The 26,215-nt window shown below is 50.5% G+C and overlaps 1 protein-coding gene across 1 annotated transcript in view; it reads right to left on the reverse strand.

Moving 5' to 3' along the window:
• REXO1 (RNA exonuclease 1 homolog) overlaps window positions 1-26,215 on the reverse strand; it is a 210,138-nt gene that overhangs the window by 18,479 nt on the left and 165,444 nt on the right. Inside the window, exon 15 of the mRNA XM_085639101.1 lies at window positions 9,616-9,736. Within this exon, the coding sequence (XP_085495227.1) occupies window positions 9,616-9,736 (121 nt within the window). The remainder of the gene's footprint in view (window positions 1-9,615; window positions 9,737-26,215) is intronic.

The following is a 26,215-nucleotide window of genomic DNA, read 5'->3' on the forward strand; positions in this document are numbered from 1 at the left end:
AGAAAATGTTACAGGATGAATTCACAGAGATGAGCTCTGCTTGGTGATTGCGTCACACAACATGCGGTTAACATTTTTACTTGAGAGGGGACAGACATGAGTGTAAAGGGCCACAGTTCACAAATAACTGTTAGTCTTCCTTGTATCATGTTTTATCTAGATACAAATGATGGCTATCCTAATATCTAATGTATGAAGAGATCTCTCAACCGGATATGTAGGATTCTGAAAGAACTACGGTAACAGTTTGATTTATATGGTAATCAAAAACCTCAGGGAGAAACTGATACGTCCAGTTACCCCACTGTATCCATATAGAGCATTGGCTACGGTTCATTGGAGCGGAGTGCTTAAATTTTTCTAAATTTGCGGATGTTACCACTAGGTGCAAAGTAGCTTTCCACCAAAGATGCAGCAGGCAAGCCTTATGGAAATGTTGGAATGGGGAACCAATGAGTCTTGAGAGGGTAATATTGAATTCCCATCGAGGAGATGATCATCTTACTAGGGGAAAGACTTTCTAAATGCCCTCAAGGAAGTCCATAACAACTGAGATCTTGAAAAAAAGAGGTCTGTGTCATAAAAGGTTACTGTAGGCAGCAATGGTTCCCAAATGGGATTTGTTTCAAGAGAACTGTAAAGCCTGCCTTGACTACAGGAAGGTGGTATAACAGTGATTCTGCTTCACAGGCATTAGTGTTAAAGTTCTGCTCCATACAGATGCAGAATCTCTTCAATGAAGAGAATTAAGCCCCTGTGGAAAGTCGCCTTCCTGGTTTTCTTTTTCAGAATTTTCATGCATTCCTGGGAGCTTTAAATGTCCATGATATAAGAGTTCAAAAGCCAGGCTGCTGAATTCAAAGATGGCAGGCGGGTATGGAGAATCAGCCCACCCGCAAATTGGTGCCGATCCAGCCCACAGGGCAGGTGAAGAAGATCTGACGAACAAGTTACTTACCTTCGGTAACGATGTATCTGTAAGAAACATTAGTTAGTTAGATTCCTCACCTTAGAATATCCCCAGGCGTCAGACTGGATCCGGAAGATTTTTCGTCAGCAATACCCCTTGCGCGTCGCTAGGCGTCGTCTGCGGCTCCGCGTCAGTCGTCGGCGTCGTGCGCCGGAATGACGTCGGAGTACTTAGACGCCGCCCTCGCGCGCTGACGTCAGTTCTTGTACATAGCTTTCCGCGCCAGGAACGCAGAGCCATGCAAAGACCGACACTGGTGCCAAAAATAAAATCTAGGGGCCTGAAAAGGACAACCTTAACCCTAGATGTCAGTTCGCAGAACGGGGAGGATGGGTGGGTCGGTGAGGAATCTAACTAACTAATGTTTCTTACAGATACATCGTTACCGAAGGTAAGTAACTTGTTCATCTGAAAGAAACACGTTAGTTAGATTCCTCACCTTAGAATAGATACCCAAGCAATACCATCCCCGGTGGTGGGTCTGCGAACCAAGATCACACCAGAAAGTCCTGGAGGACAGAACGGCCAAAGAAGCCATCCCTCCGGACTTGGCTGTCAAGGCAATAATGCCTGGCAAACGTGTGTAACGAAGCCCACGTCGCCGCCTGACAGATGTCCTGCAAAGGGACTCCCCGTCCCAAAGCAGTAGTAGCCGCTGTGGCCCGAGTAGAATGGGTGCGCAGCCCAACAGGAGGGTCCTTTTTTGCCAAAGAATAGCAAATTTTGATACACAAAACGACCCACCGAGAGATGGTCTGGTTGTGCACAGCTTTCCCCTTCTTAGCGCCCACGTACCCAACAAAAAGCTGGTCGTCCACCCGGAACTGTTTGGTGCGGTCCAGATAAAAGGAGAGCGCACGTTTTGGGTCCAGACGGTGGAGCCTCTCTTCCTCTTTGGAAGGATGCGGAGGCGGAAAGAAGGTGGGCAAGGTGACAGACTGCCCAAGATGAAATGGAGTCACCACTTTCGGAAGAAAGGAGGGACGAGGCCGAAGGACAACCTTGTCCGGATGAACAGACAGAAAAGGAGGCTTTGAAGATAAAGCCTGGAGCTCACTCACCCGTCTAGCCGAGGTGATGGCTACCAGAAAAGCAGTCTTAAGAGTCAGAAGACGAAGAGGACAATTGTGAAGAGGCTCGAAGGGAGCGCACATCAGGAATGTCAAGACCAGATTCAAGTCCCACTGAGGCATTACAAAAGGGACAGGAGGGAACGTGTGAGTAATGCCTTTCAGAAAGCGTGTAACCACAGGGGACTTGAAAAGAGAAGGCTGATCAGGAAGCCGCAAGAAGGCGGAGATGGCAGCAAGATAACCTTTCAGGGTGCCCAGGGCAGAGCCCTGCCGGGCCAGAGAAAGAAGAAAGAGAAGAACCTCAGAAAGAGGGGCGGAAAGGGGATCCACAGCCTGTGCTGTGCACCATGCCACAAATTTGTTCCACCGGCAGGCGTATACCGTCTTTGTGGAGGGACGCCTGGCTGCCAAAATGATATCACAGACTTCAGGAGGCAAGTCAAATGGCATCAACTGCCGCCGCTCAATCTCCACGCATGGAGGTGGAGGCTGGACAGGTTCGGGTGGAGGACCGTCCCCTGCTGCTGCGACAGAAGATCCTCCCGAAGGGGCAGACGTATCGGGGGATCGGTCAACATACTGAGTAGCTCGGGATACCAGTATCTTCGTGCCCAATCCGGAGCCACCAAGATGACGTGGGCCCGGTCGTGCCTGATCTTCTTCAGCACTCTGGGCAGAAGTGGTATAGGCGGAAAGGCGTACAACAGACCGCAACTCCACTCGTGACGAAAAGCGTCGCCGAGCGAGTGCCGCCTTGGAAATTCCAACGCGCAGAACTGCTGACATTGCGCGTTCTCTTCGGTGGCGAATAGATCTAACCAAGGCTCTCCCCACTGCAGAAAGAGACCTTGCGCCACTTCGGAGTTCAGACGCCATTCGTGATCCATCATGCACCGGCGGCTGAGTTCGTCCGCTCTGGCGTTCAGAGAGCCCGCCAGATGTTGAACCACTAGGGTGACGCCCTGGTGTTCCAGCCACGTCCAGAGGTGCAGAGCCTCCTGACAAAGGGTCCACGACCCCACCCCGCCCTGTTTGTTGCAATACCACATGGCGGTGGTGTTGTCCGTGAACACCTGCACGACACTGCCCCTGACAGAGCGAAGGAAGGCTTTCAGTGCAAGTCGGATCGCTCTCAACTCCAACAGGTTGATGTGGAGACGAGACGCCGCCGGAGACCAGAGGCCTCTGATCTCCGCCTCTCCCATATGGCCACCCCAGCCCAGGAGGGACGCATCCGTCACTACGACATGCTCCGGTTGGGGAAGGGAGAGGCTCCTGCCCATGACCCAATCGCGGTCCGTGAGCCACCACTGCAACTGTTGTGCAGTGCCCTCCGAGATCAAGACATGGTCGGACAGGTTGCCGTGATGCTGGGCCCACTGAAACTTCAGGTCCCACTGCAGAGCCCGCATGCGCCGCCTGGCGTGATGCACTAGTAGGATGCAGGAGGCCATCAGCCCCAGAAGCCGCAACACTAGCCTGACCGAAACCCAGGATAGAGGCCGAAAGATGGGAATCAGGGCCTGTATATCCCGGACCCGCTGTTCCGGTGGATAGACCCGGAACTGCGCCGAATCGAGAACTGCTCCGATGAAGAGGAGCTGTTGAGAGGGACGCAGGTGTGACTTCGGCACGTTGATGGAAAATCCCAGCAAATGCAGGAGATCCGCCGTAGTCTGGAGGTGGGAGACGACTGCCTGGGGCGAGCCCGCCTTCAACAACCAGTCGTCGAGATAGGGGAAGACTGGAACCGCTGATCTGCGCAGATGAGCTGCGACCACCGCCATCACTTTCGTGAACACCCGAGGGGCACTGGTAAGGCCGAAGGGGAGCACGGTAAACTGAAAATGCTCGTGGCCCACCGTGAACCGCAGGTAATGCCGGTGGGCCGGCAGGACGGGGATATGGAAATATGCGTCCTGCAAGTCCAACGCTACCATCCAGTCTCCGGGGTCTAGGGCAGCTAGAACCTGAGCCAAGGTTAACATCTTGAACCTTTCCTTTCGGAGGAAGGCATTGACGTTCCGGAGGTCCAAGATGGGGCGTAGGCCCCCTTTGCCCTTCTTGGGAACCAGAAAGAAGTGGGAATAGCAACCACGACCTACTTCTGGACTCGGAACGCGCTCGACGGCCCCCTTGGCCAAGAGGGCCGAAACTTCCTCGCGGAGAAGATTCAAATGATCCCCCGAGATACGGTGGTGCTGCGGTGGCATGGCTGGAGGGGACGATTTGCAGCACCCACCTGTCCGATGTAATGGACCGCCAGTGGAGCGGGTGATGGCGAACTCTGCCGCCCACTGGCGTGGAATGGGCCTGAAAGCTCGGACTAGGAAGGCTTTGAGGCGGATGCTGCCGGGGTGGATGTGGGCTGACCACGTCGTCCTCCAGATCCGCCACGGCGGAAACCACGTCCGCGCGCAGGTTGGGTCTGCGGCTGGTGGCTGGGCGGACGTGAGGAGGCGCCCCTTCCTTGGCCACGGAAGGGGCGAAAAGCGGAGGTGTGCGCCCGCGGAGCCGAGAGGCCCAAGGACTTGACCGTAGCCCGGGAGTCCTTAAAGCGGTTCATTGCACTGTCCGCCTTCTCACCAAACAGGCGAGTGCCATCAAAGGGCATGTCCATGAGGGTGGTCTGGACATCCCCGGAAAATGACGTGGACCGCATCCAGGCGTGGCGGCGGAGCGCCACCGTGGTGGAAATCGCCCGACCCAGCGAGTCCGTGGTGTCAAGCCCACATCGTATGGCGTGCCGCGCTGCATCCCTCCCATCGGCCAAAGCCTGGGTAAGACGTGTCCGGACCTCCTCCGGACACAGGGGCAGCACGTCCTCCACCGTATCCCACAGAGAATGGGAATAACGGTCCAAGAGACAGGCGGTGTTTAAAGACCGCAGGCCCAAACTAAGGGACGAGAACAGTTTCTTGCCAAACTGCTCGAGTCTCTTGCAATCCCGGTCCGGCGGAGCGGTCGGGAAGGAGGATTGGGAGGTAGAGGCCTGGATAACCAGACTCTCGGGGGTGGGGTGTTGGGACAGGAAACTGGGGTCGCCCGGAGCAGGGCGGTGGCGCCTGGCAACGTTCCTATCCACAGGAGGAACTGTGGAGGGCTTGGACCAGGTGCCCTGCAGAACGTCAGTGAGGGCCTCATTGAACGGCAGCAGAGGCTCAGTGGAGCTTGCTGTGGTTTGAAGCACCTCAGTGAGGATGTTAGTCCTCACAGCCACGGCAGGCAGCTCGAGCCCAAGGGCTGCGGCCGCCTTGCGCAGCACCACAGAAAATGCTGCACCCTCCTGGAGAAGTGAATCCAGTGTCTGGCGATGTATCAAGACCACTGGCCTCCCCCAGTTCATCTGCCCAGTCCTGTGAAAGCTGCGACTGAACAGCCATAGGGTCCTCAAACACCTCCCAGTCGCCCCCGTCGTCCGATTCCTGATAAACAGGAGGAATGATCGGAGCCGGACTGTAGAGATGATAGTTCTCAAGCGGCGCCGGACGCGGCGTCGGTCGACGCCGTTGCGGTGCCGGGTCCGGAATAGGGCTAAACTGGGGTTGGACGCCGTCCGGAGTCGGCACCAAAGGCGGCGGCGGCACCGGAGGTGTAGGCGTCTGCGCCGGCGGCGCCGGTGACGGCGTCGGTGGTTCATGCGCCGGCGCCGGTGGAGGAGTGGTTAGGTCAACCGGCTTCGACGGGGGCCCAGGCCTGGGCCCCGCGGGGACCTGCGGCGTCGAGACCGGAGTCGTCGACGGCGCCGGGGCCGAAGCCGCCGGCAGGCAAGGTCGCCCAGTCGAGTCCGCGGGGCCCGAAGGCGCGCCAGCGGGCGTCGACGGCGGGGCCAGGCTCCTCATGGCCGAGAGGAAGGCACTGACCTCCGCCGGCGTCGCGTTAGTCCCAGGGACTGGAGGGTATGGGGACGGGCGCGGCGCCTGCGGCTCCGCCGGAGCCGCGGGGGTGGAACCACTTGGACCCTCGGCCGAGCCGCGCGACCGGCGAGGGGAGTCCGAAGAGCGATGTCGCCGCTTGGACTTCTTAGAGCGTTTGGACTTACCCGACGACTTGGAGCCCGACGATCGATGGTGGCGTCGGCTAGGGCTCCGCGAGCGATCCTTGGACCTCCTCCTGGACCGGGATCGCGCACGACGCGGAGCCGAGTGGCGAAGCTCGAGAAGCTTGCGGGACCGCTCCCGCCGAGCCTTCGAAGTCAGGGCCTGGCAATCGGAGCACGACTCCGCGTCGTGGTCGGGGCCTAAACAGTAGAGGCACCGGCGGTGGTGGTCGGTCACCGACATCAGTCGATGGCAATCCTCGCAAACCTTGAACCCAGGCATCCTACTGACACCAGATGTCGACAGACAAGGATCAAAAGTGATCAAAAAAGATTTAGTCAAAAAAGACTAAAAGGGGTAGCTCTCCCGGATCTGCGCTTACTGGCGCGGAAAAAAGAAGAACTGACGTCAGCGCGCGAGGGCGGCGTCTAAGTACTCCGACGACGTCATTCCGGCGCACGACGCCGACGACGGACGCGGAGCCGCAGACGACGCCTAGCGACGCGCAAGGGGTATTGCTGACGAAAAATCTTCCGGATCCAGTCTGACGCCTGGGGATATTCTAAGGTGAGGAATCTAACTAACGTGTTTCTTTCAGATACACTATTGTAGGGGCCACTGTGGACGCTCTCAGAATCATCTGGCCTTGAGTACGTTAGTTTGATGGTGACAACAGGTATCAGGGGGATTGGTTGAAAAGTGTAGTAAACTTTCCTGGAAAACTCAATCCAGAGGGAATTTCCCTTCATCCCCGGCTGGTATTATCTGGAGACGAAGTCTGGGCATGTTTTTTGTTGTCCACACTTGTGAAGAGATGTAACGGAGGAAAACTTCAGATTCAAAAGATGTTGTGAAGGATGGAATAATTTAGAACCCACTCACGGTTCTCCTCCAACGTCCTGCTCAGAGTCTTCTTGAGCATTGTGGATCCCTGGAGGGTGAACCGCAGTGGTTCTCAGGTTCCTTGTTAACAACCATTTCCAGATGGTTTGTGCGACTTGAGAGTAGGCTCTGGATCTCATCCCTCTATGCCTGTTCAGGTAATGGTTGTTGTACTGTCCATCTAAACAAGCAGCAAGTCAGTCTTGAAAGACTGGAGAAATGTTTTCAGGGCTAGGTGTACCGCCCTGAGTTCCAGCAGTTTGATATGGTATGATATTTCTTTTAAAGACAGGTCCCTGGAATCTCTAGGTGATTCATACAAGCACCCCAACCGGACAGAATCACTCACAAATGTCTGAGATGGGACGTCCTGATGGAATTTCATCCTGCAAAGATTCTGAGGATGGCATCACAAAAGGAGAGATTGTGTGGATTTGGGAGACAGAATGAATAGCTTTTTATTTATAACTGGCACTACTGGTCTTAATGACACTGTTGTTTTGGCCTCATGTGGAGATAGATATTCAGTGCCAAGAAAATGCATTACTCCATCGAACCCAGAAGTAATGAGATTTGCCTCACTATCAGACGGATGACTTTCAGGTAATTGTGAATCTTAGGAGGGATACATAAGGCCACTCTTTTGAATTATCCATTACTGTTCCAAATAATGCAACAAATGCAATGGGATTGACGTTGATGCTCTCGATAGAGAAACTGTGGGTTAGAAAAGCTAATGAGCCTGTTGCGATGAATAGGCCATGCTCAGCAAGTCATCTAGATCTAGGAAGACAAACATCTTCTCTTTCCCGAGATGGACTGTAACAGCAGTTATGCACTTTGAGAAGTTTCTAGGTGCTGACTAAGCCAAATGGAAGAAAATTTCATTGCATTGCTAATGATGGTTTCACACTACAAATCTCAGGAACATTCTCTGAATCTTTGCTATGGGTACATGAAAAAGCACATCTTTAAGATCAATGGCGAGTAGCCAATTCCCCTAATGGAGGCGTGAGTGGATTTCATGGAGAACCAGCATCCTGATTTTCTTACTCCATATCCATTTGTAGGAGAGTTTTAGATCCAGAAAAAAGGTCCGAATTTGTTCTGGGAGTCTTTCTTTTTAACAAAGTAGTGGGAATAAATTTCCAATTTGTCAGGTGGTATTTGCTCTACAGCCTGTTTCCTGTACGTAGATATCAAAAGCTTGATGGTTTTCCAGATTTTAAGGTAAAGGCTTTTTTAGAGATGTGGCTGGAGGAGGATGCCTGAATCCAATAAACTAACCATTCTGAACAATAATCATAACCAGTTTGTCTTTAGTGATGATTGTCCACTCGCCCATGAAATATGAAATGACAGAAGTGAGGACTTGCTATCTGAATTCTGCAGCTGGCTTACTCGCTTGTTGTTGGAGGCCGGTGGCCCCCTACACTTTACCACCTGGTTTGGCACCTTTGTTCATGATAAAGCTACCTCTGCTGATGTTGTAGGTGAAACATAGGGGTGTGATCCCTCTGCTGGTAAAAACGATGATCATGAGGCTTCTAAAAGTATTTCCTTTGCTCCTCTTTTTCAAGGCCTACAGTCGTTAGGGTTCCCCTTTCACCTTTGATTTGAGCAATTTCCTCATCTGTGCCGAATGTGTGTTGAAAAAGGTACTATCTGAAAAAGGAACGTTGCTAATCCCTTCTTTCACCCTCAAGCTTGAGACACACATGTCTCAAACAGGAAGAACACCTCAAGCTCAGGCCGTTACTAGTAGCAATGAGCAGATAGGATTTATGCATCTGCAGTCAAGCTGCTCTGGTTGGACACCATCATGCATTTGTTGAGAATTTACATGAAATACATCATTTGCCGCGCAAGTCTTTTAAAGCATTGACCACATGCATTTTATTGAAAAAGGACTGCTTTTTCAACCTAAAAGCACAACTGAAAGCAAATATCTCGAATCAAACAAAATTGCAATGGATGTCTTATACAATTTTCAGAGGAGGAAAAATAAAAAAAAATAGAATTGTCCCTACAAGGAAAAGGTTACTTATTCCAAGCTTCCCCCTCCCAATTTTCTTAAGCCATACTGTAGTCTATAAAACAAATATTCTAATTTCCGCAGACAATTTAACAAAATGTTTGCGCTCCTATTCGCTACAACAGAACTGGTTTTGTTCTGGAACTCACTCCAGGCACATCCAGGCGATGCACCTCGAATTAGTTTAGGAAACCTATAAAGACTTACTTGTTCAGCGTTTACCTTCTTCAGTGTAGGTCTATCCTTGGTGCACAGATTCCCTCCTCCTTTAAATCACTTTTATAAATTCCTGATGGTGAATTTGACTGCACAATATTTAACTTTACAAGATACTGACCTGGAGAACCTCTCTCTACCTCACTATAACGGCTTCTTCACCCAGTCACAGGGGCAGAACATTTGACTCCATTAGAAGATATTGGGCGAGTACCATATACAACTTTATAAACCTAAAATTGTGAGAACATCAGAGCTGTGCATACTGCCTGACGTTACATAAACTGTTAATCCAAAAAGAATTTTTCAAAACTACATAATGGTCAGACATTCATAGAGTTCTTATTCACAATTGGCGAAGTTACAGGTTTGTGAACATGACTTTCCATGCCGCCTCACCATTGTCTTGGATGATGCGTTTGAGGTAGTCTGCCATCAATGTCCTTAGAGCGCGCTTGTAAGGCAAACCCAGTCGATGCGGGAAGACAATGGCAGTATCCACCACTGTGCAGTGGATGAGCTGTGGGGACAGAGAAAAATGAACACTGGTGAGATGAAGCAGCACTTCAGTGGAAACACTTAGACAGGGTGTATAGCACAGTAACCTGATTGGAGTATTTTTGTATATCTTTGTGCACTGATAAGGGTGAGCCGAGCCACTGCCTTCTCCAAATTGTTTCAGCAAAATAAGAAACTAGCGTTACTCCCCGGCACTTTCTCGGAACACAAGTGGGATGAAATGTATGTTCAATTTAGACTATGTACCTTCAGACTCTACAATCATTCACAACAGATATCGTAACAGTAAGGATTGCACTCAAGTACTTCTTCCTTTTCTATTTTCTATGCTTAGAAGATAGTGAGAGAAGCTTAGTGTAGACCAAGGAGTAGCCAGAAAATTAAAATACCCCCCCACTTCGAACCATAGCAATTATGGCATCAAACAAACGAAGCAAGCCATTACGACCCTCTGCAGAAGAGCTCTCTTGTCTCTTCCATCCGAAAATCTGTCATTCGTACTTCCATCCACCTGCTGATATCATCTTTACATTCTGTCATTCATTCATTCATCTATCTATCATTCAGTAGTTCACCATTCTGTCAGTATGCCCATCCATCTCCAAACCTATCCATCCATTCTTTCATCATCCTTCTGCAAATCCACCCTTTCACTCATCTATTTACTCCATCCATCATTTTCATTCATCCAGCCATCATTTCACTCAACCATCCAATCATCTATTCTTTCACTCTTCCTTCCACCCAACCACACGACCATTCATTCATTTACCCTTTCACTTATCCATTCGATGTTTTCACTAATCTGTCACTCAATCCACTCTCCCTTTCACTTAAGCATCCATCCGCCCTTTCGTTCGTCCATTCAATCCATCAACCCATCCCCCCTCGCTTTCGCTCACCGATCCATTCTTTCAGTAATCCATCTTCTCATCCACCCATCCTCTCATCCATCCATCCTTTCACTCACCAACCCTTTCACTCCATCCATCAATTCATCCACCCTCCCTTTCACTCAGCCATCCATCCTTCCATCCATCCATCCATCATCCAACCACCCTTTCACTCATCTATCCTTTACTTTATTCATCCGTCTACTCATCCATCCACCTGTCACAAATCCATCCATCCATCCATCCATCCATCCATCCATCCTGTGTATGATATTACCACTAGGTGGTTATACCGTTCACAGAGTCCAGGGGTTCCACAAAAGGCCACAGGGCTCAAAGTGCTCTATTAGGGATAGTGTTGTCAAGCAGCCTCAGGCCTAACACAGAGGAGTGTGAGACATTTATGGCACAAATTGACCAATAATGGACATAAATCAAAAAGGAGATCCAGACCAATTTTATAAAGTTATACTTTGTTTGTACTTTATTTTAAGACAAAGACCTTCGCAATAAGGCAAGTAAGTTTTTAAATAAAAATACTTTTCACTTTGAAAAATCAACAGAAACTTTTCAGAACAGTTCAATGTTATCCTATGGGGAAAACAATACAGCGGTTAAACAGGTGAGTAATGCACTTACAATCCCAGTCTCCAGAACCAAAAGACAGCAAGGGGCAAGAGTCAGGTGGGTACCAAAACTGCACCACCATCAGCACAGGGTCAACCGGGTGGAGAGGTCAAAATCGGAGTTCGGCCCAATGCTTTACATAGGAAACTGGGGGTGCCTGGACCCACACTGCTTGCAGGTAAGTAGATTGGTTGCAGGGGCCAAGCTTTAGGGGTTAGGACCAGCACCAGGGTGCCCACAAAGCAGCACCAAACATACAGCACCAGCGGCACAGGGGCGGCCGGGTGCAGAGTACAAATTAAGCATTGGGCGCCTAATGCTTTCCTATAGAGATTCATCTTTTGGCAAATAGGCTGCAGGCGTTGCACAAGGAAGGAGCAGGAGGGAGACCAACGACAGTCAAGGTAAGTAGAGATGTAGAGGGTCGTGGGGGCACAGTTGGTTCACCTCACCAAGGCCCTGGGGTTTCGGGTGCAGGTGTGCCTTTCGACTCTGGATTCACACTGCAGGCGCCGTCATGGAGATCAGGAGTGTTCAGCTAAAGCTGGACACAAAGTCAGGATCGCTGGGGAGACTTCACTGCATGTGAGCCACTCAGGCCATGGTCATCGGGTGCAGTGCATTTCTTCTTCGAAAGATCTGTTTTCGAAGGCAGCATTCCTCCCAGGGTTTTCAGAGATTGCTGGCTGCAAGACAGGTCGCAGAAGCTGGGGACAGGCCTTTAGGGCTGGCATTAAGGCAGTTGTCATAGTCTGACTTCTCTGCAGGGTCGTCTTCTTGCTTCTTAGGTCGTCTCAGATCTAGTTTCTAGGTCTTGGGGAGCCTCCTAAACACTAAATTTAGAGGGTATTTTAGGGGAGTAGTAGGTAGTGCCGATGGGTACTTTACCTGGGGTGACTAAACCCACTATTATGCCACCCTCCTGTGGGAGGGGACATACACCAAGCCTTGGTTGGAGAAGTCCCCTCATCTTCAAGATGAAGGGGACTTAACTTCGCCTCCATCTGAGGAGTGCCCAGGGCCTATGTTCCTTCCCTAGATAAAAACCACAAAACCAAATTGACAAACCCTGGCCACATGTCAGCCCCTGGTAAGTGGTACCCTAGGTACCCAGGGCCTTGTGACCAGGGAAGGCCTCTAAGGGCTGCAGCACTCATTGTGCCACCCTTAGAGGCCCTGTACCCTAACACACACACACACTGCCCTGGCAGGCTGAGTGTCTGGGTACAAGACAAAACAGAGAGACATGGCACACATCCCTGTGTGCCATGCCCACAACCTACACTACCCTGGCATACATCAGCCACCCCTCTAGCTGGGTGCCCTATGCCAGTGGTGTGGGCACAGAGGCAGGAGCCCTGTGCCCCTACAGTACCCAGGTCCATTCCTGGGCACTGTAAGTGCAGTGCTGCCATTTAGGAGTACATGGTGCTGGGAGCTTGTCAAACATGAACTCCACAGCACCATAATGGCAGCACTGAAGACTTAGAAGTTTGGTATCAAACTGCTCAGCACATTAAATCCCACACTGGCATCAGTGTGGATTTAATGTACCAAGCAGCACAGAGGGCATCTTAGAGAGGCCCCCTGAAACCTAACCTACAATCCATGTCTGTTCTGAGGCTGCCTTGGCTGCCACACAGCAGACATGTTGCTGGACCCCTGGGTAGGAGAGCCCCTGCTCTCCTGGGTCTGCAACAATGCACATCCTGGGCGAGGTGCTAAATCTCCTCCCCAGGATGGGCAGGGGGAAGCTTCAAAGGCATGCCGCCTCTGTGAGCTTCCCCAGGCCACTGCAGCCCCCCACTCTGGCGGGAAGCTTGGCCGGAAACCCCAAATAAGGACAGGGGATGTGCCAGCCTGCCAACCCCACCCCTCAGGTGGGGGAGGCGAGGTATAGCACATCCCCGGGCTCTCGCCATCTTGAAGATGGGGAACCATGCCCAATCAGGATTAGGCTACTGCCCCCCTCCCACAGGAGAGAGGCAGGATAGGGGGTGTACCCACCCCAGGACAGGGACCCATTGGTCCCTGCCCTTGACCTACCTGTAACACCCCTAAATCTAGTATTTAGGGGCACCCTGAACCTTCCTTCCCCAGATTCCAATTCCAAAATCCGAAGAAGAGCTAGAAGAAAGAAGACCTGCCCTGCAGCTGCTAAGAAGAGGAAGACACCAACTGCTTTGTCCCCAGCCCTACCAGCCTGTCGACCCTCGAACCTGCTCCTGCTCCAACCCGGCATCTCTTGTGGCCAGCAACCTCACAAACCCCAGAGGACCTGGCTACCTTTTGACTAAGCCCCTGGGACTCCCATGAGTAGAGGTTCTACTCAAAATCTACTTCTAATCCCTGGCAGCAGCCCGGAACCGCGAACCAAGCACACACTGCACCAGCCAAGCCTGGCCTGTGCCGGAGTGAACAAAGACCACGAGGACGACCCCACGGCGACTGTGACCCCGAGTCCGGCACCCAAGGACCTCTCTCGACACTTCTGAAGAAGCCTGCAGCCTCAGAACAAGGTGCCCCCCCAACCGCGATCAACAGAGGGTATGATTTCCTGACACCAAAAGGCACCCCTGCACCCGGCGCCCCGTGTTCCCTGTGCCCAATCCCGGGGTACCTACCTATCCTTCAACTACCCAACTTACCTCTCGAAGTGGTGGTGGCACCTGAAGAATCTTCGTCCCAGAGCTTGCAGTCTTTTTCTAAACCGGAGATTTTCCATTGAAATCAATTGAGCGCCCGAAGGCTCAAAAGCACCCTGCACCCAGCCGCCCGAGTGGCCCTGGCAGTGAAAACTCTACTCCTACCTACTTCCCCACTTGCCCGGAGTAAGTGACCAGGAGCCCAGCTCCCACAGACGCGTGGCCTGCTAGTCAGAAGCCACCAACCAAGGCCCCCCTACCTCTCATAGGATAACATCGGGCCTAAGTCTCTCTGCACCCGGCCGCCCTTGTGCCTCTGAGGGAGAACCAACTGTACCTACCTGACCCTGGAGACCCCTGAGTCTATGCCCAGAACCTTAACTCTGCCAGTCGAGTACTTACCTTTAAACCGATAACGAATAGTTTCTTACCTGTCGGTGTAGTTTTGCACCTTGAAGATCTTTCTGGATTCACTATGCTGTGCATTATTCCGCGATCTTGTGGTTGGGTCCGGATTCGTAGTCTTTTCTTTGTTTTTTTTTTTTGTAGCCCAGGTGGGCGGCGACGACCCACCATTTGGTGCACCTCCCGTGACGTCGTTGTGCTTCCTGCGGAAGTCCCACCTTTGGGGCGCCATCTTCGGGTTCTTTTTTCCTTTCCTTTTTTTTTTTTTTTTAAACCCTAGGCGATTGATTAATCCTCCTTGTCCATTTTTCTGTACGTTTTCATTTCTTTTGATCTTTTCCACTTTACCCCCTCTTCCTCCTGCCTCATCTTCCTGGCGGAGGTGGGTGGGTTCGCTAGTGAATCCAGAAAGATCTTCAAGCTGCAAAACTACACCGACAGGTAAGAAACTATTCGTTTTGCAGCGTGAATCTTTCTGGATTCACTATGCTGTGCATAGACTTTGTAGCGGTTTTCCTAATTTTGTGGCGGCTGGGTGGTAGATGAGCGTTGGTCGTTGAAAATGTGTTGAAGCACCTTCTGTCCAACCTGTGCTTCCTTGTTCATCTGAATGTCCACGCAGAAGTGTTTTGTGAACGTGTGCACAGATGCCCAAGTTGCCGCGAGACATATGTCCTGGATGGGCGTGTTCGCCAGGAAGGCAACGGTGGCCCCCTTCTTCCTTGTGGAGTGAGCCTGAGGCCCCTCCGCTAGCTCCTGTCCAGCCTGTTTGTGGCAGAATTGAATAGTGAGGGCAATCCACCTAGCGATGGTGCCCTTAGTCACTGGCCTACCCATGAGGCTAGTAGCAAAGGACACAAACAGCTGCTTCGACTTCCTGAGTTCCTTGGTTCTCTCAATGTAGTGCATCACCGCACTTCTTGCGTCGAGGGTGTGCAGGGCCTTTTCTGCGTTTGAAGTCGGGTTTTGGAAGAAACTTGGTATCTGAATACTCTGATTCATGTGGAACGCCGACACCACCTTGGGCATGAAGTGTGGGTCCGTCCTCAGGACTACTCTGTCCTTGTGAATCTGAATGTAGGGTTCCTGTAGCGTTAGTGCTTGAAGCTCGCTCACCCTGCGTAGTGAGGTTATGGCCACTAGAAAGGCCGTTTTCATCGTCAACATTTGCAGTGTGGCTTTGTGAATGGGTTCAAACGGTGCCTTCATGAGCTCCATCCGAACCACGTTTAGATTCCATGCCGGCGGCGGCAACCTTTTCGGGGGGGGGGGGGGGCATTCTTTTGGCTCCTTCCATGAATCTCTTCACCACCTGCGAGGTGAAGAAACTTCCACCCTTTTCACCTCTAGTGTAGGCAACGATCGCCGCTAGGTGTACCTTTAGGGAGCTCGAGCAGAGGTTACTCTTCAGAAGGTGTGTGAGGTACCTCAGTACTGTTGAGTCTCTTGTCATTCTGTTTTGCAGGCCCTTTTACCTGCACCACACAGTGAATCTCCTCCATTTTGCGCTGTAGTATTTACGTGTAGTTGGTTTCCTTGCCTCCCGTAGCACTCGCATAGTGCTCGGAGGCAATCTTAGGTGTGCGAACTCTAGGTCTTCAGGAGCCATGCCGCCAGGTTGAGGGTCTCTGGCTCTGGGTGCAGGACCTCTCCGTTTTGCATTGAGAGCAGGTCCTTCCTCCTCTCGAACCTGTATGGATTGCCTTGTGCCATTTCTTGAATTTGTGAGAACCATGTCTGCCTTGCCCACTGCGGAGCCACTAGGATCAGAGTCATGTTGCTGGTTCTGCACTCGTCGAGCCCTCTGTGCAACAGGGGTATCGGTGGAAAGGCGCAGGCAAATGTCCTCGACCAGCTTATCCATAGGGCATTTCCCTGGGATTGCTGATCTGGTTGTCTGGACGCGAAGCTTTGGCATTTTGCATTTTGGCGTGTTGCAAATAGGTCTATTGTGGGAGTTCCCCATCTCCGGAAAAGCTTCTCCGTTTCCTGGCCATTGAGCTCCCACTCGTGCGATGCCGAGGTCTGCCTGCTTAGCCAGTCTGCCTCCACATTGTCCTTCCCCGGTAGGTGAATTGCCAGTAGATCTATCCTGAGAGGTATGGCCCATCTCCAAATCTCCTGAGCCAGAGAGGAGAGAGGGAACGACTGTGTCCCCCCTTGTTTGTTGATGTAGAACATTGCCGTGGTGTTGTCTGTTTGAACCAACACCCTCTGGTTGTACAGGTGCCTCTGGAATGCCTTCAGGGCTAGCAGGATGGTTTTCAATTCGAGGTAATTGATATGGCGTACCGCATCTGCTGGAGCCCACAGACCCCTCACTCTGAGGTTGTCCATGTGTGCTCCCCATCCCTTTTGCGATGCGTCCGTGGTAATGGTCATTGTTGGGATTGGTGGTGTCAGGCTTCTCCCTGCTGTCATGTTGTCTCTGTTCCACCAAGTTATCTCCTCCTGCACTGCGTGCGTAACAACCACTAGATCCTCCCAACTTCCGTTTGCTTGTGACAATTGCTGTTGTAGCCATTCCTGGAATGGTCTCATGTGCAGGCGTACATTCGGCACCAGCTGGATACACGACGCCATCATCCCCATCATCTTGCTCACTGACCTCACTGTCAGAGCTCGCCCCTTCTGGTAGAGCCGTGTCTCCTTCAGTAGGGCGTCTGTCCTCCTGTCGCTGGGCACTACAGTACTGTTCAGGGAGTTGATTTTTGCCCCCAGGAAAATCTTCACCTGCTCCGGTTCCAGCGATGACTTCCCCCAGTGAATCGAGAACCCCAGATTCGTGAGAGTGTCTGTTACGCGTTTTGCGTGCCTCTCGCACTTTTCGCGTGAGTTTGCCTTGACCAGCCAGTCGTCTAAGTAGGGGTAGACATGGATTCCCTGCCTTCGTAGGTGGGCCGCGACCGCCGACAGGCATTTTGTAAGGACCCTTGGCGCCAGGGTTGTGAACTGGTAGTGTTCCTGGTCGATGTTGAACCTTAGAAGGCCCTGGTGTCTTCTGTTTATTGGGATGTGCAGGTAGGCATCCCTGAGGTCCACGGTGACCATGAAGTCCCAGTCTCTTATTTGGGACAGCACCTCCTGCAGCGAAGTCATTTTGAACTTCTGCGTTTTGATGAACTTGTTTAGGAAACGCAGGTCCAGGATGGGTCTGAGGTTTCCGTCTACTTTCGGGACCACAAAGTAGTTTGAGTAGACCCCCTTGTTGCGTTCTCTGAACGGCACTGCCTCTATGGCTCTCTTTTCTAGAAGTTTCCGTGTTTCTTCTCTGAGTAGGGCCAGTTCTTGAGCCGATCTCTGTCTTCCCTTTGGTTTCCTGTTTGGAGGTCTTTTCTCCAAATCTACACAGTATCCGTACTGCATGATGTTCAGTATCCACTTGTCTGTGGTTATACGCCGCCACTCCTGAAGGTAGAACCTCAGTCTTCCGCCTACTGGTGTTGTATGCTCGTAGGCTCTTGAATCTTCTCTCCCCCCCTGATGTTACTTTTTTGCGCCTCACCCTTGGGGGCATGTCGAGGGTAGGCGTCCTCTTGCGTGCTGAGTCACTTTGATGAGGGCTGGTCACCCCCTCTCCTCCTTTGGCCACGTCCGTTCCCTCTCCCCCGAAAGGACTGGCCCAGAGGTTGGTACTGCCAGTTTTGCTTTTGTTGACCTTGTTGTCCGTGACTTTCACCCTGCTGACCCTGCTGGAACGTCTGGTGCGACGCCCCCTGTTGGCTTCCTCCCCTACCGTAGGGTCTCCTCGAGGGATTGCCTCGCCTCATTCCCCTCAGCTGTAGGGCCCCCATGGACCTCGCCGTTTCGTTTTCTTTTTTCAGCTGGGTGAGTTTCTCATCTACTGTTGCTCCGAACAGTGTCTCTCCGTTGAAGGGGGTGCTAAGGATGTTGTTCTGCACCTCCTGTTTGAATCCCGAGATTCTGAGCCATGCAAGCCTTCTCTCGGTGACCCCTATGGCCGTTAGTCTTGCTGAAGTCTCTGCCCCGTCCAACGCCGTCTTTATACAGGAGTTGGCGATGTTTTTGCCTTCGTCTACCAGGTGCGAGGCTCTCTGGCGGTATTCTTCGGGGAGGTGTTTTACTATCTCCCCCATCTCGTCCCAGTGCTGGTACTGGTGCCTATTGAGGAGTGCATTGGAATTCGCCATGCGCCAGTGCATTGCGGCGTTCCTCTCGACCTTTCTTCCTGTGAGGTCTATCCTCCTGCTCTCTTTATCAGGTGGTGGGCCCGAAGTTGCTGGTACGTTGGCCCTTCTCCTGGCCGTGGAAGCTATGATGGAGTCGGCGGTAACGCTACCTTTGATGTAAGGGGGGTCCAGGGAAGAGTGCTTATACTTCTTCTCCGTCCCGGGCGTGATCGAACGGCAGGTCGCTGGTTCCTTGAAGGCTTCTCTCCCCTGATTCATCACACTTTGTAGCATGGGGAGGAATTGGCTCCTCGTCTGGATGGGGAGCAGGGTCTCGAGGAGAAAATCGGCTTTCGGCTTCTCTTCGTCGAGTTTGACGCCGAAGGCTGTCGCTGCGCTCCTGACCACCATATTGTACACCCCGATGTCGTCGGGCGGCGAAGGCCTCGAAGGGTACGTGTCCACGGGCTCCTCCGGGTTTTCGGTGTCGAGATCCTGCCATTCGATGTCGTGGCTGGTAGTTGGCGCCGAGCCGTAGAACGACTGCTGGTCTTCTTCCTCGGCTTCGCCGTCATAATAGGTCTCGTCTTCCTCTTCGAGATCCCTCGTCAGCCCCTCGGTGTCGAATTCGTCCTCGACCTCGACGACTTCCGTCGGTGGAACCGTTGGAATCTTGAACTCCTTCATCTTGGCGTCGAACTCCTTCTTCCTCTGAAGGATGTTCTCCATTTCGGCCTCGAGCCGCCTCTTCTTTTTCTCCATCTCGGAGATGCTTTCGGCGTCGACCGCGGGTCTTTGACGAAACTTGCGTCGACGTCGACCGTTCTTTCTGCGTCGATCGTCCTGTTTCCTGGGTTGTCTTCGACGACCCTTGCTTTTCGGCGTCTTTCGGCACCAGGGAGTCCTTTTCGAAGGATCCGCTCGGCCTCTTGTCCAAGCTTCCCCCTTTGGTCGTCGAAGTTTTCGGCGCCGGGGTTGCCTTCGTGGACTTTGACTCTGATTTTCTCGAGTCACCCTCGTGTTTGAGGTATTTTCTGTTTTGCGCTCGACGATTCTCTTACCTAGTCTTCATTTTTCTTGTCGGTCTCTACGACCGTGAAGTTTTCGGCTGCCTCGGCGACATTGTCCTCATCGTCCGTGGAGAGGCCCAGATCGTAGAGCGACGGGGCCTTACCCTTGCCATCCATGCTGGCGTTGGCTCTTCTCTGCCGATCTCTCACCCGGAGCGTCTTCGGCACGAAGGCTGAGCAGGCGTTACAGTCCTTACTCTGGTGTTCGACCGGTAGGCAGAGGTTGCAGACCAGATGCTGGTCCTTCTGCGCGAACTTGTGGTGGCAGTTTGGGCAGAACTTGAATGGCGTTTTGTCCATTGCGCTCAGGGCCTCTGAGTGCGCATTCTCCAAGGTCGAAGAAAAAGGCGAAGAACCTCCTTTCTTCGCGCTCCTGATGAAATCTCTTCCTTTCCTGTGATATCTTCTTAGTATTTATCGACGAAACTCGCTTTTCTTTCTTCTTCCTTTGATTGTGATTCTGGAGCTTCCCGATGACGATCCAGACCCAACGGCGGAAAAAAGAATCCGAAGATGGCGCCCCAAAGGTGGGACTTCCGCAGGAAGCACGACGACGTCACGGGAGGTGCACCAAATGGTGGGTCGTCGCCGCCCACCTGGGCTACAAAAAAAAAAAAAAGAAAAAAAAAAAAAAAAAAAAAAAAAAGAAAAGACTACGAATCCGGACCCAACCACAAGATCGCGGAATAATGCATAGCATAGTGAATCCAGAAAGATTCACGCTGCAAAACTCTATTTTCTCCATAGGGTAACATTGACTGGCTTTTCCTGAAATTTCTTCCAAGTGTGGACTTTTCAAAACTTAAAATATTCACCAAAAATCAGCCCAGTAACGAAAACGAAAATACTCACCTGCTCTTAGGTGAACTCCCAGTGCTGGATCTTGGTGCCCAGCACTGACTCTGAAAAATACTTACAACTGAACTTACCAGTAACCCAATTTTCTTCCATAGGAAATCATTGACTGTTTTCTATGAAATATTTTCTAAGTGTCAACTTTTAAAATAGCAAAATATTGTCTAAAAATCACCACAGTAATTAAGTCGACTTTTATCACTTGATTCCAAGTACTGACCCAAGACTGAATCTTGGATCCAGTCCTGGAATTCCAAAAGTAATCTGTTGCAAATAACTTGAAACTTCCATTGAACTCAATGCATTATTGTGTTTAGAATTGTGTTGCCTATTGCAACCACTTGTAACTGTCAACAAAAGTCAATTGCATATTGCAAAAGTATTTATAAAGCATCTCATTCTGAGAAAGTATATTTTAATGCCTATTGTTGGTTCTAAAATAAAACAAGCATATATTTTTTTTATATAGAAACCATTGGCCTAGAGTTCAGTTATTGAGTGTGTGAGACCATTTGCTGGCTGAGTGTGTACAACAAATGCTTTACACTGTCCTCTGATACTGCCTTACTGCTCGACCAAGCTACCACTTTAGAGAGTAAGGTTATATCTAACTTAAGCCTCTGCCAAACCTCTGGAGACTGTGGACTCTGTACACCCTTTACCTATTTGGGCACACTATATACAGAGACACTTTCTCACAGGGGTGGAGTTGGCAAAGGGGGGCACACCTCCAAATATTTCTAAGTCTTCCCGCACAAAAATGGGGGTGTAAACTAGGGGCTGCCATCTTCTGTTCGCAGCAGAGGCTGGAGTCTCATTACAAAGGTGGCAGGTCTATGAAGCTTCTCCTTCAGGCACTGGCATATCCTGCCCAGGATGTGTATGGTTTCTGGTCCAAAAGAGCAGTGGCTCTCCACCCAGAGGTCCAGAAACATGTCTGTGGGTGGCAGTCTGCCTAAAGCCAGTCAGTGCCCACACCTGATTCGTTAGGTTTTCTGGAGGCACCTCTGAGGTGCCCAGAGTACAAGTTTTTATTACATGTCACACTGGCATCAATGTGGATTTATTACAAGGAGTTGTTTGGTACCAAACTCTCTTGGGTTCAGGGAAGCCATCATGGTGCTGTAGAACTCGTGTTGTCAAGTTCCCAGCCCATGTACTCTCTATGGCATCCCTGGCACTTACAATATTAAGTAATAGACCCTAATCCTGTAGGGGCGTATCTGCTCATGCAGATGAGCCCACACCTACAATACAGGGCACCCTGCCTTAGGGCTGGTAAGGCCTGCTAGAGGAGCGAGCTATTCTTAAGCAGTGCTAGCTGGCATGTACCACCGGCAGTGTGCCATGTTGACTTCGTCATTTTTGTTCACCACACAAGGGAATGCCAGTGGTATGGTCCTAGTGAGGGGGTCTCAGATGACCCTCTTCAGCCTCTAGGCCCTAGGTAGCCAGGGTACACTTACTAGGGAATTACAGGGGGGCAGAAGTACCAACTGTGGACATGTTTCAGGGAAAGAACACTGGTACAGGGAACCTGCACAGCAGTGACCCAGTACTCTACAGTTGAAGTTGCATCAAAAGCCAGGCAAAAAGTAGGGGGGTACTGCAACAATCACATTTTCTCAAACTCAAAAACTCCCCTTTGTCTGCCAAGTTGCAGACAGAAGATGCCCATCAAGAACTCCAACCCGCTGTAACTTCTAAAGTTGAGGCGCACGACGTTCCAGCATACACTCATTCGTCCATCCATCCTTGTGCTCATCCATCTATCTTTCCTTCCATCATTCCACCCTTTCACTCTACCGATCATCCATCCACCTTCAGTCATCCATCCTTTCGTCCACCCTTTCATTCATCCATCCATTTTTTTTCCAATTATCGATCCACACTTTTTCCATCCATCCATCCTTGCTTTCACTTACCCATTCTTTCACTCCTCCATCCACACACCCTTTCACCCATCCATCTACTCATTCACCCTTTCATCCATCCACCTACCCTTTTCCATTCATCCATCCAATGTTTCACTTATCTATCTATTCATCCTTACACTCACACACTTAACCATCAGTCTTTTCACTCACTCACTCAACCAACCACCCTCCCTTTCATGTTATTTGGGAGCCTTTGTCTGCCGATCTGCAGACTGAAGAGGCCCACCATCAAGAACTCTACCCCACTACTAAAGTGTGTGTGTGGGGGGGGGGGGGTGAGGGGGAGGGTTCACGATGCCCCTGGTGTGGACAAATAGAGAGGTTCATACTGCATACAGTTAAGGAGTCTATTGTACTGATCTTCATATGCTTCTATTATTTTTACTATGCAGAGGAAACTAAGACCTCTGGAAAGGGAAATGACTGAAGCCTGATTTACCGGAAAATAAGTTAAACAATTTTACCCAACTAGTGATTCTGTATTGACTAGGTCTTTATGGCACTTACGTTTTCCCAACACTTTAATGGATTGATTTGCTCATCTGGAGCTGTAGTATGGAAAGAGCCCTGGAGAGCGCAATGGGTACATATGCCCGCTTTACGTGACCCCGGGGCACTTTGGCAATAAAGAAAGGGCTGCAGAGGCTTTATGTAATACAGATCGCGCTGGCGCACTTATAACGACAGCGTTATCACCAGAAGGCGTGCTACCATTTGCATGGGGGCATGGCCCCATGCAAATTAGGGAATTTCTTTGCCTCTGCGCCTGCGGTGTATTATAGGTGCAGAGACAAATAAGATGTCAGGAGGAGCACTGACAGTGCGCCACCTAAAAGGTGGCACACTGCCAGTGAGCACCCTGATGGCAGCCTTCTAGAGGGGGGATAGGGGGTCCTATGGATCCCCTAGACATCCCCTTGCAGGCAGGTGCAGTCACTCACTACACCTGGCTTCAAGGGGATTTCTCTCCCCTATTAGAAGTGCAGGTGGGTTGCCACCTACACAGTGAAACACGGAGCGGCTGCTTCAAAGCTGCTGTGTTTTTCACTTGAATGTGCTGCTGTGAGGGTATCAGGACTTTGCGGCTGCCCTGGGGGCAGTTCATTCAATGTAAAAGGGCCCAGTTTCCCTGGTTGCGCCTGGTGCACCATGGCACAAACAGGGAAAGTTGTGCCCTATGTGTAATAGGGCTCCTGATAGACATATCGTAGAACTGTAAGTACAGAGATCTTAGTGCAATTTCAGTAAAGAATGATTAAGTACTTCCTGGCTGTTTCCAACTCATGTATCCCAAAAGCCCTGCTTTTCAACTATTCCAAATGTTCTGCGGGAAACTACGTGTAGTGGCATACAGCAAATAAGTAAGCCACAGAGTAAAAAGTTAAAAAATAAAATAAAAATAAAAACTTTGAGAAAGAAAAAGTAAACAGACTGTATCATGCAGCAGAGGAGACTGCATACTTGCAAATGTTGGTCCACACGTACTCAAAAGTATGATCTCGGAGTGTGAAGGGACAAGGTCAGACAGGCATAGGAACTAAGAGCTGATGATAAGCACCCTTCCAAAAGAAGGCTGCAGCATTTTTGAAAAATATATCTGTAGTTGACTACCTTTAACTGTAAAATGCTCTAACCTTCCACAATTAGTGCTTGAAGTACGAATTTGCGACCAAATGTTTAGTCCCACCACCCCTTATTCTAGTCACAACTGAAAATTAATATGGTTAAGAAATTTTACTAGCAATGCATACATGGAATAACAGTGCAACATTGCTTGAACAACAGAGAATGATGGCGGCAGTCTGCAGCGATTCCTTTAAAAGTACAATTATATACATATATATTCTATAATATACATATAGAATATTTATTATATAATATATTATTTAATGCATCTATTATCTGATATATAATATGGAAAATGCTACTTACCAGTATGCTTCTGTTCTTGGCATGTAGAGCTGCAGAGTTGTACACTTTTGCATAGATCGCCATCTGGTGTTGGGATTGGATGTTTGCATGTTGTTTTTGTCTTCGAAGAAGTGTTGTAGTCACGAGTCCGATGACGCCTCCTTCGGTAGACAATGCACATGGCCATCGGCTCCATCGTTAGGTTGTTTTTGCCACTTAGGGTTAGATGGAGTAGTAAGAAGTAGAAGGATGCCCATGCGTGATGTATCTAAAGTAGATAATACTGGAACAGATAAAGGCGGGTGGGCGTGTACAACTCTGCAGCTCTACATGCCAAGAACAGATGCATACTGGTAAGTAGCATTTTCCGTTCGAAGCATATGAGCTGCAGATTGTACACTTTTGCATAGTCTATACAGAAGTTACCTTGTTAGCGGTGGCTACCTGTATCTGTTGCAGTAGTTTGAAACAGTGTCTTTAATACAGCCTGGCTTGTTGTTTTGCCTGCACATCTACACAATAGGGTTTCGTGAAGGTGTGTGGTGTAGCCCAAGTTGCTGCTTTACATAAGTCATCTAGGGGAATGTTCCCTGAGAATGCCATAGAAGCCCCTAGTTTGCGTGTAGAATGAGCCCTAGGGGGAATGATTAATGTTAGTTTGGCTTTAAGGTAGCATATTTGTACACATTTTATAATCCACCTTGCAATTCCTGTTTTGGATAAAGGATTGCCCTTATGAGGTGGGGAGAAAGCCACGAAAAGTTGTTTGGTTTTCGAACAAGTTACTTACCTTCGGTAACGATGTTTCTGTAAGAAACATTAGTTAGTTAGATTACTCACCTTAGAATATCCCCAGGCGTCAGGCTGGATCCGGAAAGATTTTTCGTCAGCAATACCCCTTGCGCGTCGCTAGGCGTCGTCTGCGGCTCCGTGTCCGTCGTTGGCGTCGTGCGCCGGAATGACGGAGTACTTAGACGCCGCCCTCGCGCGCTGACGTCAGTTCTTGTACATAGCTTTCCGCGCCAGGAAAGCAGAGCCATGTAAGAGACCGACACTGGTACCAAAAAATCTATGGCCCTGAAAAGGATAACCTTAACCCTAGATGTCAGTTCGCAGAACGGGGAGGATGGGTGGGTCGGTGAGCAATCTAACTAATGTTTCTTACAGATACATCGTTACCGAAGGTAAGTAACTTGTTTATCTGAAAGAAACACGTTAGTTAGATTCCTCACCTTAGAACAGATACCCCAGCAATACCAACCCCGGTGGTGGGTGTGCGAACCAAGATCACACCAGAAAGTCCTGGAGAACAGAACGGCCAAAGTAGCCATCTCTCCGGACTTGGCTGTCCAGGCAATAGTGCTTGGCAAACGTTTGCAGTGAAGCCCACGTCGCCGCCTGACAGATGTCCCGCAAGGGAACTCCCCGGCCCAGGGCAGTAGTAGCCGCTGTGGCCCGGGTGGAACGGGCCCTCAACCCAACAGGAGGGTCCTTTTTTGCCAAGGAGTAACAAAGTTTAATACACAACACGACCCACCGTGAGATGGTCCGTTTGTGTACCGCTTTTCCCTTCTTAGCTCCTACGTATCCAACAAAAAGTTGGTCGTCCACCCGGAACTGTTTGGTGCGGTCCAAATAAAAGGACAGCGCCAGTTTTGGGTCCAGACGGTGGAGCCTCTCTTCCTCTTTTGAAGGAGGCGGAAAGAAGGTGGGCAACGTGACAGATTGCCCGATGTGAAAGGGGGTCACCACTTTCGGTAGAAAAGGACAAGGCCGGAGGACAACCTTGTCCGGATGAACACAAAGAAAGGGAGGCGTAGATGACAGAGCCTGGAGCTCACTCACCCGTCTAGCCGAGGTGATAGCTACCAGGAAAGCAGTTTTCAGGGTCAGAAGACGAATGGGACAATTGTGAAGAGGCTCAAAGGGAGCGCACATCAGGAATGTCAAGACAAGATTCAAGTCCCACGGAGGCATTACGAAGGGGACAGGAGGGAACATGTTAGT

This window comes from Triturus cristatus, chromosome 12, assembly GCF_964204655.1.
Source record: "Triturus cristatus chromosome 12, aTriCri1.1, whole genome shotgun sequence".
NCBI classification, from domain to species: Eukaryota; Metazoa; Chordata; class Amphibia; order Caudata; family Salamandridae; genus Triturus; species Triturus cristatus.